Raw genomic sequence first — 15,225 nt, forward strand, 5'->3', positions numbered from 1 at the left:
CAGGGAAGGACAGGGTCACTTTGCCGACCAGTGAGCTCAGAGACCACAGGTGCAGCACCAAGGGGTGTGAGGCAATCATGGGGCTCTAGCGAAACTGTTGTTTGCTCTGAGTTCTGGAGCCACAAGAACGGACCACAGCCAGAACACGGTCAGCTCAGGACGTCCTCCCGTCCCCGTGCCCTGCCTGCTGACCCTGTGGTCACACTCACGATGCTCTCCTGTCCCCTGTGACGGTCTGGTCCCTGCATTCTGGGGCCGTGAAGACCTGTGGACCCTGGACCAGTGCTGTCCACATAGGGGTCCTGCTCTGGACGTGGGGGTCCTGCTCTGGACTTGGGCGCCCCGCTCTGGACTTGGGGGTCCTGCTCTGGACTTGGGCGCCCCGCTCTGGACTTGGGGGTCCTGCTCTGGACTTGGGCGCCCCGCTCTGGACTTGGGCACCCCGCTCAGGACGTGGGAGTTGCAGGCTGCTGCCCCGCACGGCAGGAAATGAGTGTCTAGGAGGGCAGCTCCTCCTCCTCTCGTGGGAGGTGTTCCCAGCGTCCAATGGCGAGGCAGAGAGCATTTTAGGAAGTGCTGGAGTGTCCGCGGCAAGGCGAGGGAGCCGCTGCCGGAAACTCTGCGGGAGACACTGCAGGGGCGGTGAGTGCCTGCCGGCTGAATGCAGGGGGTCCGCTGCGGGGACAGCAGGCTGGCGGGCGTCCTAGCCTGGGGTGCGGGAGGGGCGGGGGGTGGGGGGTAGGGTCCTGCGCTGGGGCGGCTCCTTCCTCCCGGAGCGGCTGCAGGGGCCGCAGGAACGGCCGTCAGAGTGTCCGCTCCAGGCGTGGTGCCCCTGCCGGCGGGGAGGGTGGGAACTAGCTGGGGTCGGAGCCGAGCCGGGACCCCCCAGGCTGTGGCCCCAGGGTCACGATGGTGGCGGTGCCCTGGGCTCCGACCTTGCTGCGGGGCAGGTGAAGTACTTGTTGGTCCCCGGGTCACGGGCTGTCCTTAGGTGCTGGGGCAGGGCCTCCGGACAGGCAGGGACCCAGGAGCGTTGGGGAGCCAGGTGAAGAGGAGGACGGAATGTGAGGCATGTCCGTCTGTTTACTCACCTGCAAGCTATTTCCTGAGTGTCACTGTGCGCAGGTCACCACCTGCTGATGAGATGTGCCACGTGGGGACGGAGCAGCCTCTCTGCACACTCACAGCTGGGAGGCTCTGGGATCTCACCTGGCTGCCTCCCGGGCACCTGCGAACCCACACTCACCTCAGTTTCGTGTAATCCCCACCCCTGGAACTTGCCCAAGCCCTGCCTTGCTCCAATCCCAAGGGTGGACTTGGTCCAGCTGGGGAAGGACACGCTGCTCTGCTTGGTGGGGCCGGCGTGGGGGTGCAGGTGCACGCAGGACCTCTCCCAGGTGTGGGGACAGATGCCTCGGCAGGTGGGCATTTCCCGTCTGCTGGGAAACTGCCTTCACGTAGGGGAACTTGTGCCTTGTTCTGGAGTTTCTCGGTGTCTGGCGCTCCTCACTGGCCTTCCGCTAGGAAGAACCCTATTGCCCAAAGGGCACATTTTGGGGGGTGTGTTCTGTTCCCCTTCCTTTGAAGCGCAGAGAGTTGTTTTCCTTGGAAGCAAAATGGTGAGTCCTGGGAAGTCCCAGGATTCACCAGAGCCCCCTGTCCGGGGTCACTGGGATGGGACTGGGCTCTGGTCACTGCTTCAGTTGGGTGGGAAGGGGACCGCTGGGGTGGCAGCTGGGGGAGGCATGGCCCCAGCCCCTGTTCTCCTAACAAGGATGCAGGGACTCTGTGTCCTAGTCGGGGCCGACCACACTCCCAGATGAGGTCCGCCATCACACACTATGGAGTCCTCAGAATGGGGTTACACAATTCCTGATCCACCTGCATTCCAGACACCTGCGTGGGCGAGGAGCAGGCAGTGGCCCATCTGTACCTGGATGGGACCTTGAGGAGTGGTTCCTGGGTGTGTAGCATGGCACAGCCCAGCCCCTGACCACCTGGACACTTGCTGCATGAACGTCAGCCCCCCAGCAGGTCTGGGGTCCCACGCTCACTCCTGTAGGGACAACGTTGACACTGAGTGTGAGCTGAGAGAGCCCTGGGACAGGCCATGAGTGAAGATGGATGGCAGGGGTGCTAGTAGAGTATCTCACGGACCCTCTTATGGACAGGGGAGAGGACCGGTCTTTGTTGCTGCTGGGGCAGAATGAGAACCCATGGTGCTGGCTTTTGGCGTACTAGACGCAGTGTAGACCAAGAAGAAATTTTTTCTACACTCTTAGGTTCGGTGCCTGAGACTCGCAAATTAAAATGACAGAAGATAGGGGTGCCTGGCAAGCTCCAGGAAGAAATTTTTTTCTATACTCTTAGGTTCAGTGCTTGAGACCTGCAAATTAAAATGACAGCAGACGGGGTGCCTGGCTGGGTCAGTGGGTGGAGCATGCAAGTCTTGATCTCGGGGTTGAGAGTTTGAGCCCCATGTTGGCATAGAGCTTATTTTAAAAATAAAATAAAATAAGATAAAATAAAATAAATAAAATGACAAAAGACAGGTGGATAGGAGAAAAGGTTGATTGTGCAGAGGCCTTCGCAGAACAGTAGTGGATTCAAGGAGATAGAATTATGGGCTCACCTGCCATTTCAACCAGGGGTGATACATTTGTGGAGAAGTGACAAGCCAGAGGAAAAGGGGGCTGGGGTCGTAGGGACAGTAAATTGTGAGAAGGTAAACGTTTGGGGGAAACTCATGGGAGGTAAGTGTTACTTAGTGAGGCTTGTTATGCAGACTTCTCTGCTAAGAATGTTCCTCCCCATCCTGGTACAGGGGATGGAGCAGGGGCGGCTTCACGAACGGAACTTTATGCCTGCTTTCAGACAGAGAGGAGGAGGGCAGAGTTTTTCTTGTTTCTGCTTTTTCTCAATCTCCTTCAGCTCAAAATAATCCTCACGGCGAAGCGGATTATTTCAGGGAGGCGAATTCTGAGCCCCTCCAGTGTCACACAGAGCTCCAAGTGCAGGAGAGGGTGGGCCACACCTGGACCAGAGGGAACTGGTCCCTTGCAGAGGGTGGGTCGGGAATGCCTGTACGGTGGTCACCGTGGGCCCGGTTCTCATGCCTCCCTCGTGCGCTTCTGGTGGCGGGCACACAGCTCAGCCCAGGGGGAAACCAGGACGTGTCACCTCGGGGCTTGGGGGCACAGCTCCATCCCGGATGGTGTCCCTTTGGGTGGAGGTGACAGGTCAGGAGGCCGGGCTGTGGTGGATGGGTGCATGTGGCTTTAGCATCAGAGGGAGTCAGGGGCGAGGTCTTGCCCACCGGCCCATGGACCACTGTGGACACGTCTTTGGGGCTCCCTTTCCTGTGCAGTTGATGACCTCCACCACCTGCTTATCGTGAGAGTAGATGACGCCCTGTACGCGTTGGGCACACCGCTGGCAGATGCTTGGAAGGCAGTGGCCCGGGCTGTGGATTAAGAACCCATGAGACCCCCTACCGTCCCCTCGCTCCGAGCATCTCCCTAGTGCTTGTAAGGGAGTGCACTGGCTTCAGCAGGAGACTGTCTCCAATTCCTTACACCAGAGCCCAACATCCCAACAGAGGGAGACAGAGGGTTGGGGTGCTCACCTGGGCCCTCAAGACACCAGCACCCCCAGGATGGAAACCCCACACCCGCAGACTCTGCAGCCAGCCGTGTGAGCCCCTTCCCACTGCCTGGAGGTGGGGTGGGGCATTAGTGCAAGACCAGAGCAGGGGGTTCCCCTGGAGGCAGGACGTGTGCTGCAGCCACTGCCCCCCACCCCCGGGAAAGCAGCTCTGGGCCCCCTTGGTTGACGTCTGCAAAACTTCATTTCCTTCCTCAGGTCGCACAGGGGTGGCCTCCAATGGGCGGACAGGTGAGCACTTCCAGCAGCTTCCAGAGCCTGTCATGCACCACAAATGCAGACTGGATGTCGGCGCTGTGCCCCCTGCTCTGGGATGTGCCCCTCCACCACCTCTCCATCCCAGGTGAGGGCTCTGCATCCCCTGCTGGGATGCTGCCGGCATGGGATGGGTCTCAGGTGTGGGGAAACCGCACGAAGCACATACATGGACATACACAATATAGGCAGATGTGTGCACACGCACGTGAATGCATACAATACAGGCACGCATGCACACACATGCGTGCACACAATACAGACACACGCACACACATGCACACACGTATACACACGCACACAATACAAGCACACATGCACACGCACATGTGTGCACACAATGCAGACACAAGCACACACATGTACACACGCACATACTACAGGCACACACAGGTACATGCACACACAACACACATGTGCACATGCATGTACACATTACACACATGCACACAATACAGGCACCCATGCACACATGCACGCACACAATGCAGGTACAGATGCCTGCACGCACACGCACACACATGCACACAGTACAGACATGCATGCACGCACGCACACGCTCTCACACACACACACACACGCACACACAGACACACACGCACCACGTGAGTGTTTTCCCTTCTCCATCTCCTTCATTCCAAAGCAGCCCGGCAGGCATAGGCACACCCCAGGGGAGTGTGGCTTCGTGACAGCATAGGGATTTGGGGTAAAGCGCTGTTGCCAGTCTGTCCCTCCGTGTAGGGAACCCACTGACTTCTCTTGGCTACATTCATCACTGCCCATCAGCCGTGTGCTGAGTGTCTTCTGTGCTTGGAGACTGGAGGGTCCAAAGGGGTTCTGACCCACAAGGAGCACTTTGGGGACTCTGTGATCCAATGACCTGGCGGCTCTGAGTCAGGTGTGCTGGGTTCCGTCTGGGCCCTTGGGCTCCAGTGGCCCCAGGAGCAGCGGCCACAGCTCTGCCCTGATGAGCAAGTCGGCACTGCCAGTCTCCCGTGCTTGCAGAGAAGAAGCGTGTAGCGGATCCCACCACGTGCCTCCACGTCCATACACATGCGGTATCCGGAATCCCTCCCTCAAGAATAGGCAGACTTCTCACCTGGATAGATTTTCACAATTTTTGAGATTTATCCATATTTTCACGTGCACTTGTGCTTTTTTTGGGAATTTCATGACTTCTTTTTTTTAAAGATTTACTTATTTGAGAAGGAGAGTGCAAGTGGGGGTGGAGGAGAGGCAGAGGGAGAGAATCCTAAGCAGATTCCACACTAAGCACGAAGCTTGACATGGGGCTCGATCTCAGGACCCTGACATCATGATCTGAGCCCAAAACCAAGAGTCTGATGCTTTTTTTTTTTTTTTAAGATTTTATTGATTTATTTGAGAGACAGACAGCACAAGCAGGTGGAGCAGCAGAGGGAGAGGGAGAAGCAGACTCCCCACTGAGCAGAGAGCCCAACGTGGGGCTGGATCCCAGGACCCCGGGATCATGACCCGAGCCTAAGGCAGATGATTGACTGACTGAGCCACCCAGGCGCCCCCAAGAGTCTGACGCTTAACTGACCACCCAGGCGTCCCAAGGAATTTCATGACTTCTTAAAAAACATTTAAACCCTTGGTTCATATGCAGTTTATCTCGATGGGGCAGGATCCAATCTATATATTGCCCATTCTGTCAGCTGGACACCCACCATGGCCAGAGACCCATGGCTTGAATGACTTCACAGACGAGAGAGTCCCTGGGGGTCAGGCGGTGTCCCTGCTGGGCCTGAGGGGCAACAGCACAAACCCAGTTGTAGGTACCGGCCAGTGCCCCCAAATTCTTGTCCCCCTCCCCCCACGAGCCTTGGAATGGGGCCTTTTGTGGAAATGGGGCCTTTGCAGATGTAAGGGAAGGATCTGAGATGAGCTCATCCTGGATCAGGGAGGCCCTAAATCCAATGACAGGTGTCCTTGTAAGAGACAGAAGAGGAGACACACACAGAGGAGAAGCCACGTGAGGACAGAGGCAGAGATGGGAGGGACATGGCCAGCAGCCCAGGGACGCCTGGAGTCCCTGGAGCCTCTGGAGGGAGCACGGCCCTGCCCCACCTGGATCTCAGTGGTCCTGCCCCGCCTGGATCTCAGGGGTCCTGCCCCACCTGGATCTCAGACTTCTGGCCTCCAGAGCTAGGATACAATTAATTTCTATTCTTTGAAGGCTCCTAGTTCGGGATACTTTGTTGAAGGAGCCACAGAAAAATCATATACCCAATAGATAATAATTGCAGAAAAATGTGAACATCTACGTAAGTTAAAAGAAATTTAAATCCTCTCTTGATATGTATATTTACCTATATTTTATATTTATGTATTTTAATATATATAACATATGGGTCCATTCATATATGGGGATGATCCATTTTTATTTATAAAGATACATACTATAAACAAAGAACAAGATCGAACTCTACAGTTTTTCAGTCTGCCTTTTCACTTAGCCTAATATTGTCTGCGTTTCCTGTATCGGTGAATCGGAGCCTCAGTATTGTTTTACCGACTGTGTGCACCCCGCGGACGTTTGTGTAGGAGAATACATCACTGAGACTGTCCCGGGTGTGGCGGCCATCCGTCCCCACCATGGGCAGCTTCTCCAGAAACACGCGGGAGGCGTGCCTTGCTTGCCCACCATCGCTCTTTCGACTGAGTCCTGGACTCTCTGACCAGGCAGTAGGTGGGGAGCCCACCCACCACCCTCGGCCACCGTGCCAAGTCTCTCCCAGCGGAGTGGCCCCTGTAGCCACCTGTCCGCTTCCATCCCCCCTGAGGTCTGGAGCCCCCCTGGCCTCACCAACGTGCCCAAGGAGAGATGCGTCCCTGCATGCCCTCCCTGGGGACCCGAGTCACTAGGGCTTCCCCTCCGCCGGGGGCTGTTTTCCTGTGGGGGGCATGTTTTCTGCGGGTCTCTAAGTGCTGTGTGTGCAGTTGGGATGTGGTTTTCGGGTGGGTGTCCTGGGGATCAGCACGGAGTTGTTCTGGGAGGTGAGGAGGGACACAGATGGATGCCCGTCCTGGGGTCTCATCCCCTCTGCTCCCCTCGGATACAGGTGGCCTCTGCGGAGGGTGTAGATGAGTAGGTCCCTTAGAGGGCAGATGTGGGGAGGGATGCAGCTGTGAGGGGTCGCAGACACCCCAGCACCGCTGGGGAAAGAGCACCTGGTCCTGAGGGCACCACCGTCTGGGTGGCTGTGAGAATGTCCTGGGGCTCCTTTAACAAAGGACCGCAAACCTGGTGACCCCATACCACACACTGGGGTGACCTCACAGCTCTGGGGCCCAGACGTCTGCAGGGGTGTGACCTCTGAGTACCTGTAGGGCCAGCTCGTTCTGGAAGCTCCGTGGAGAATCTGTTCCTCTGCCACGTCCAGCTTCGCGGGGCCCCTTCCTCCACCTTGAAGCCCACAACACAGCTTCTGCCCACCTCCCTGTGACTCTGACCCCGTCTCCCCCTTAAACGAGGTCTCTCGGGGTGAGATCGGGCCACCGCGTCGTAACTTTTAACTTTCTACGTAAAGGAAAAGTCAATTTGCCTTTTTTTTTCCTTTTTTTTAAAGATTAATTTATTTTGGAGAGAGAAAGGGTGAGAGAGAGGGGAGGGGCAGAGGGGGGAGAGAGAGAGAGAGCGAGAGCGAGAATCTGAAGCAGACTCCCCGCTGAGCGCGGAGCAGCACGCAGGGCTCGATTCCACAACCCCGAGATCATGATCTGAGTTGAAATCAAGAGTCGGACACGCAAGTGGCTGAGCCATGTGGGCGCCCCAAGAAAAAGTGAATTTTTCTTTATGAAGTCAGCTCTGTCCGCATTTTCCTTCGTAGCTTTTGCGTGGGGGATCACCCAAGGAGAGGTGTACCCGTATGTTCCAACGGAATGGTAGGGTTTCATCGTGCATGAAAACCTGCAAACAGTCTGGGATACACTGACACAGGACGCAGGAATCTCACCTGATTTCCACTGTTAGCCAAGTGTCGGGTGGACCCTTTGGTCCCCTGACCTCACCGGGACGCCTGTCCTAATACCTGAAATTCATAAAATCTTGTCCATCCCTGAACGCAGTACTGTGATCCGTTGGTGGGTGGATTCCGCAACAGTGCTCCTGACTGATTATGGGACGTTTATTTATTTATGTAGCACGACCCTATACCACACGTGCACATTAGCACCTCGTAGAAAAAGTCCCCCTTTCTTACTCTTCTTTTCAGAGGTTTCGGGGAAACCTTAACGGGTTTTTGTGCGGATGCCTCTAGGGATGTCTAGTGCGGTCCGGAAGCGTGTCCCGGGCTGTGTAGGGTGAGGGCGCACTTTGCACAGGTCCGTCTCTGCAGTGAGCGCTGGTTTTCCCCACCAGGGATATGCCCGGGGTCACGTGGCTTCTCCTCTGTGTCTGTGTGTCTCCTCTTCTGTCCCCTATCAGGACGCCTGTCATGGGATTTAAGGCCCCCCTGGTCCCGGATGACCCCGCTATGCACTCAGCGGCCAGCGGCAGGTTCCGCGTGGGCGTGTGTTTTGGGGCAATGACGCACGCCTGGCGTCGTGCGTGTTCTCCACGTGCGCTCGGAGCGCAGCGCGCACGAAGAGGCCCCGGGTGAGACGCGCCCTCCTGTTTGCTTGCAGGGAGCCACGACACCATGACCTACTGCTTGAACAAGAAATCGCCCATCTCCCAGACCCAGTCCCGGCTGCTGCGGCTTCTGGGCAAGGTGCTGCCGTGCGTCACCCGCCCCGTGGTGCTCAGGTGGTCCACCACCCAGGTACGGGAGGTACGGGTCAGCAGCGGGGAAGACCCGCGCCCCGATCCGTGTGTGGGGGCGAGTGGAATGGAAAACAGACCTCAGACCCGCCTGGCAGACATCCCCGCTGCCCCGTCCTCTGCAGTTTGGAGGCAGCCCGGGGTGGGGTGGGCGGCAGGCCCGCACTGGAGAGGCCGGAGTCGTCTGCCTCCAGGATACATTTCAGAGCCCCTCTGGTCCTGGGAAAACACCCCGAGCTGTGCGGGTGTCCAGACGTCTGTTTGGAGATTTGCACACGTGTGAAAACTATGATAACGAACCACGTTTCTGCACCCAGTGTCCAGGGAAAGCAAGGAAGGGGGAGTGTGCAGGGAAAGGCTGGGAGGGTGTGTGTGCAGGGAAAGGCAAGGACTGGAGGGTCCAGGGAAAGGCAGGGAAGGGGAGTGTGCAGGGAAAGGCAGGGAGGGTGTGTTCAGGGAAAGGCAGGGAGGGTGTGTGTGCAGGGAAAGGCAGGGACTGGAGGGTCCAGGGAAAGGCAGGGAGGGTGTGTTCAGGGAAAGGCAGGGAGGGGGTGTGAGCAGGAAAGGCAGGGAGGGGGTGTTCTGTCCCTCAGGTTCCAGGAGAGAATCATCCTGTCCTCTTTGATTCTCATAGGCTCCATCCTCCCTGACCAGCCCTTGTCTCCTGAGGGCCATCCTCACAGGACGGGGATGGGGGGGAATGTAGAGAGGAGCTGGGGTGACCTGGGCTGTCCTCACAGTGGGGGGGGGGGGTGGTCCCTGGTATGCAGAGGAAGGTCAGGGTGACCGGGGGCATCCTCATGGGGGCATACAGCTGGCTGTGGGGCTGACCCCTGCACAGCCTTAGCCAGCAAGCAGGGGAGGGGTGCTGGCCTGGGGGGCTCAGGTTCAGGCAGCAATGGGGGACCCACCTGGAGAGCAGCCCGTCCCTCACTTCCGCCTGGGGGGTGCTCAGCGGTCTGGGTTTTGGAGTTTTCGGGTCGCAGGCTCTGGGCTCGCAGTCTTTCCCCGGTGGAGGCCCCACTCCCACCCCAGGGCTCCGACCTCTGTAATTGCTGGGCTCCAGGAATTTCGGTCTGTGTGGAGGGCAATGTTAATCCCTCTGGGGCCTGCGGGTCTGGAATGCGGAGAAACCACATTCCTGCTTGTGTGAGGTGCCTGCAGCGAGGGAGACAGTTTCCCTGCTGGAGGGTTGAGGGGGTTCACTGCAGCCTGGGAGACACCTAGGTGCTGGGGTGCCACGGTGCTGGGGTCCCTTGGTGCGGGGGTCCTGTGCTGCTGGGGACCCTTGGTGCTGGGGTGCCATGGTGCTGGGGTCCTGCGGGGCGGGGGTCCCTCGGTGCTAAGGTCCTGCGGTGCTGGGGTCCCTCGGTGCGGGGGTCCTATGCTGCTGGGACCCCTTGGTGCTGGGGTGCCACGGCGTTGGGGTCCTGCGGGGTGGGGGTCCCTCGGTACTAAGGTCCTGCGGTGCTGGGGTCCCGTGGTGCTGGGGTCCCTTGGTGCTGGGGTCATGTGGAGTGGGGGTCCGTCGGTACTAAGGTCCTGCGGTGCTGGGGCCCCTTGGTGCTGGGGTGTCACGGTGCTGGGGTCCCGCAGGGTGGGGGTCCCTTGGTACTAAGGTCCTGCCGTGCTGGGGTCCCGTGGTGCTGGGGTCCCTTGGTGCTGGGGTGCCTCGGTGCCTCGGTCCTGCGGTGCTGGGGCTTCTTGGCGCTGGGGCACGTCTATGGGTTGTGTGTGTGGGGTGTGTGTGTGGGGGATGCTGTCTAAAGGTCTGGATCCTTCAGGGGATCCCAAGCAGGCAACCCCCAGCCAGGCCTGCACACCAGCACCACACACAGGGGGTCAGCGGACCCCGTTACGCTGCGTCCCCACACTGGGAAGTGTGCACACACTGGGTGGTTTCCTGCAGAATGTCTGATGTCAGAAGCCGGTAAGTGTTCCGGCAGACAGGACACGGGGAGGGGGCACGATGTCAATTTTGCAGCAAGGGTCAAACCGGAGGAACGCAGCAGCTGCTGGTCAGGGACGGTGAGCTAGCGTCCCCAGATCTCAGCAGAGGTCAGCCCTGGGCGGGGAGAGGTCAGCCCTGGGCGGCGAGAGCGCCCGTACATTGTCGTCCTCTCCAGACTGTGCTGTTTTCCAAATAATAAAACAACGAGCTCCTAGTTTACAGTCTGAAAAATACTGCCCAGGTGCCTGAACGGGTGTTTTAGGGGAGACAGTGTCTCTTTGCTCAGTTGCCTCCATCCAGAACGTACACCGATGGCAACGGGATTACAAGCCTGTGCACAGCGGCCGGGAGACCCCGGGTCCCACGGGAGGGTCGGCCCGTCCCCAGTTCCCCTCCCCAGACTCTGTGCCTCGTGAGAACTCGGGGTCCCTGAGCAAGGCCCGACCCTGAGATCCAAGGCCCCTCCCAGGTGGCTCTGCACGGAGGTGGCCTGGGGCTGGGGTGTGGGGCCCACCTGGCTGGACACACTGTGCACACAGGGGGCCTCGGTCCTGCTGTGCACACAGTGGGCCTCTGTGGAGCCTCCAGAACAGTTTCCTAATGGGTCAGCAGGGGGGACTAGCAGGAGGAACTCGAGCTCCCTGCAAGGCGACCCAGGGTGTAAAAATTATTTCCATGGAATTTCGTGCTTTTTCCATTATGGCGTGGTGTGGAACGGGACAGCCTTTTCTTCCCTTGGCCCTCTGTGGAATCCTTCTTGCCTTTCCTGGTACTGTTGGTGGGGTGGGGATGGTGCCCACTGTAGCTGACCCCTCCACAGTGCATCCTGCCCCCCGAGGGTCTGGGGGGGGGCTCCCCAGAGCCTGGCCCAGCACTGCTGAGAGGGTTCCTTCCTGGTGACTGTCCAGGAAGAGGGGGAGGCAGGACCCTGCAGGGATGTCTGGAGGCCAGTGTCAGGGCTGAGGGGGCATGTACTGTAGGATGGGGCCTCCCAAGCCTCCCTCTGTGGCTCCCCGTGGCCACTGCCAGGGCTGTGGTGGCATTTCCCGCAGGACGGGGCCTCCCCAGCCTCCTCCTGTGGCTCCCCATGGCCACTGCCAGGGCCGTGGTAGCATTTCCCGCAGGACAGGGCCTCCCCAGCCTCCTCCTATGGCTCCCCGTGGCCAGTGTCTTTAGAAACGCATGTTCCCGAACGCACGGCCCACGTGGCTTCCCGAGCCCCTAGCAGGCACCAATACCTACGGAGCGGACATCAAACAACGTGGCCCACAGCTGGGCAGCTCCAGCCCAAGTCGGAGCCTGGGATGCTGGCAGCGCGCGGAGGTGGGGGCTGTGTGGACCCCACAGGGATGACTGAGCTTTGTCCGCAGGTGCTGGGTGTCACGGAGCAGCTGGACGCAGGGGTGCGCTACTTGGACCTGCGGGTCGCACACGTGCTCGACGGCTCTGAGAAGAATCTGCACTTTGTGCACATGGTGTATACATCCGCGCTGGTGGAGGTAGGGGGGCGCGTGAGGGAGGGGGGCTGGCGGGCGGCCTCCACACGGCGGTGCACGCCCACGTCCATGGCACACGGGAGAGAGCCGGCCTCTGGAACTCACAACCAGGGCGCCTCTCTGAGCTTGCTCCCGTACCCCTCACTCCTCTAATGCCTCCTGCATTTTGCAAAAGTGGGGCCCCTCGTCTTCCCGCCTTTGGTTGGGGTATCTTCGGTCTCCTCCAGCGCTACACGAGGGGTTCCAAAGTCTGACTGTGACGCGTCACCATCATGCTTCGCTCCTGCTCTGGGCAGCCTGTCCCCCTGCTGCAAACCGTCCAGGGTGTATGTGGCCAGGAGACAGCATCCTGGGGACCTCGCTCCACATGTCACTGGCTGGCCTGTGCGTGCTCCCTGGTGCTGCCACACTTCACACCTCGGCACACGCGGTGCCCTCTGGAGAGACCGTGCACGCACACGGTCACACACATGCACACCCAGGCATATGCCTCTGGCCCCAGAGCCATGGCTGATGGCCCGGCTGCTGGTTTGAGGAGGCTGCGTTCAAGAGGGCAGCGGCCTGCTGTACGTCTCTGTTTGTGCGACACGCGGCCCGTTTGTCCAGGGACTTTGTTTGGAGAAGCCCCTTGGACCCGGGGGAGCATCCCTCACCTTCCTGGGCTCGCTGGGGACTGTCTGAACAAGCTCCCCTCCCTGCCGCGCAGGACACGCTCACGGAGATCTCAGAGTGGCTGGAGAATCACCCCCGGGAGGTGGTCATCCTGGCGTGCAGGAACTTCGAGGGCATGACGCAGGACCTGCATGAGTACCTGGTTGCCTGTATCAGGAACATCTTTGGGGACATGCTGTGTCCGCGAGGGGTGAGAAGGGCCCCTTGGGCAGGGCTGGTGGGGCAGGATCAGGGCGGTACTTACCTGCTGCTCGGTTCTGCTGTGCATGATTCTGAGAGAATTCTGGTGCTGGGGAGGCTGCTCGTGTGGTCCTCTTGATGCCCCGAAAGGAGAAGACTGCTGTCCTCCCATGCGGAGTATAGCCTGGTGACGGCACAGGCGGTGCCCGGACAGAGGAGGCCGCCTCTCTAGCACCTCGGCTAACACACTTACTGCCTGTTTAGACATTGCCATGGTGTTTCGATGCCTTGAGCATTCTCTGTGTGTGGACCCCAGGGCCACTGTCACACAGCTCACCATGGGGGAGCCTCAGAACTGCAGACATTTATTCTTTCCCAGTCCTGGAGGCTGGGAGTCCAGATCCAGGCGGGGCTGAGACTGGGAGTCTGAGATCCAGGTGGGATGAAAGCTGGGAGTCTGAGATCCAGGCGGGGCTGAGGCCAGGGATCTGAGATCCAGGTGGGATCAAAGCTGGGAGTCTGAGATCCAGGCAGGGCTGAGGCTAGAGTCTGAGATCCAGGTGGGGCTGAGGCTGGTTCCTCCTGAGGCCTCCCTCCCTGGCGTGTAGACCCCGTGTTCTCCCTGTGTCCTCACGTGGTCGTACCTCTGTGTGTGTCTGTGTCCTCTTCCCCTCTTCTTATAAGAACCTCAGTGCTATGGAATCAGAGCCCACCCTAATGACCTCATTTTACTTTCATTATCTCTTTAAAGAACCCACCTCTAAAAAATCGTGTTCTGGGGTATTGGGGTGAGAGCTTCAATGTGTGATTTTAGAGGGGACACAGTTGAGCTCACAACACAACCTGTGCTTTATTATCTTTTTTTTTTTTAGTTTTTATTTGTTTATTTGAGAGACAGAAAGCGCAAGCAGGGGGAGTGGCAGGCAGAGGAAGGGGAAAAGCAGACTCCCCGATAAGCAGGGAGCCTGACGTGGGGCTCGATCCCAGGACCCTGAGATCATGACCTGAGCCAAAGGCCACTTCACCGACTGAGCCACCCGGGCATCCCTGTGCTTTATTATCTAGATAAATTTTTCCATTTGCCGGCAGGGAAAGGGCCCTCTTTTAGTCTCCAGGAACCCGAAACATTAACTCCATGTGCATTTTGGGTCCATTTTACATCACTTGGTTTGCCATATGTCCAATTACGTCCTGTAAGCAAGGAGAAAGCCCTGTGGCCCCTCATGGTTTGGAGCCAAAACACAGACCACGGGGCTGCTGTGAACCAGGGTGCCCAGGTGCTCGGGGATCCTGGGGTGACCGTGGCAGGAGAGGCTGCCCTGGGGATATACCGCCATTCTGAGTCTCCAGTGGGGACGTCAGGAGAGAGACAGAAGAGGGTGGGGAGTCGGATGTTCAGCCTCAGAGGACAAGAGCCCTGGTCTGTTGACAGGGTGTAATGTAGTCAAAGATGACCTTCTGGGGCGCCTGGGAGGCTCCGACGGTGAAGCCTCTGCCTTTGGCATTGGGGGGTCCCTGCTCAGTGGGGAGTCTGCTTCTCCTCTCTCTCTCTGCCCCCCTTTCTCAGCATGTCTTCACTCTTGATGGCTCTCTTTCTCTCAAATAAACAGAAAAATCTTAAAAAAAAAAAAAAGGTGACCTGCCTTGTGCCCATCGTGATTCGAGTTGTGTCAGGGAGTCAAGAGGGCTCATGGTGCCGATAATAACAGCAGTGCCCTGTTCCCCCAAGAATCCAAGGCCACAGTGCAGTCGTGGGGGCGGCCCTGCCCTCTGTCATGTCGCCTCTACAGACATTCTGATCCTCCAGCATCAGTGTCTCTCTCAGACTCCCCGATCCTCCGCCATCACTGTCTCTCAGACTCCCCGATCCTCCGCCATCACTGTCTCTCTCAGACTCCCCGATCCTCTGCCATCACTGTCTCTCTCAGACTCCCCGATCCTCCGCCATCACTGTCTCTCTCAGACACCGCCATCTCTCTCCCCCTCCAGGAGGTGCCAACACTGAACCAGCTGTGGTCGCATGGTCAGCAGGTCATTCTGTCCTATGAGGAGGAAAGCGTTGTGAGCCGGCACAGGGAGCTGTGGCCTGGGATCCCCTACTGGTGGGGGGACCAGGTGAAACCCCAGGAACTCATCCGCTACCTGGAGCGCATGAAGAGCTGCGGACGCCCAGGTGAGCAAGGCTGTCCATCCTGGAGATGCTACCCTGCAGCCAGGTCACA

The 15,225-nt window shown here is 58.6% G+C and overlaps 1 protein-coding gene across 1 annotated transcript in view; it reads left to right on the forward strand.

Annotated features, from left to right (window-relative positions):
- LOC125283387 (PI-PLC X domain-containing protein 1-like) overlaps positions 1-15,225 on the forward strand; it is a 17,156-nt gene continuing 1,931 nt past the window's right edge. Inside the window, exons 1-6 of the mRNA XM_048224450.2 lie at positions 1-642; positions 3,862-4,006; positions 8,569-8,705; positions 12,026-12,154; positions 12,858-13,013; positions 14,993-15,176. Of these exons, the coding sequence (XP_048080407.1) occupies positions 3,883-4,006; positions 8,569-8,705; positions 12,026-12,154; positions 12,858-13,013; positions 14,993-15,176 (730 nt within the window). The 5' untranslated portion in view covers positions 1-642; positions 3,862-3,882. The remainder of the gene's footprint in view (positions 643-3,861; positions 4,007-8,568; positions 8,706-12,025; positions 12,155-12,857; positions 13,014-14,992; positions 15,177-15,225) is intronic.

Source organism: Ursus arctos, chromosome X (genome assembly GCF_023065955.2).
Source record: "Ursus arctos isolate Adak ecotype North America chromosome X, UrsArc2.0, whole genome shotgun sequence".
In the NCBI taxonomy this organism is placed as follows: Eukaryota; Metazoa; Chordata; class Mammalia; order Carnivora; family Ursidae; genus Ursus; species Ursus arctos.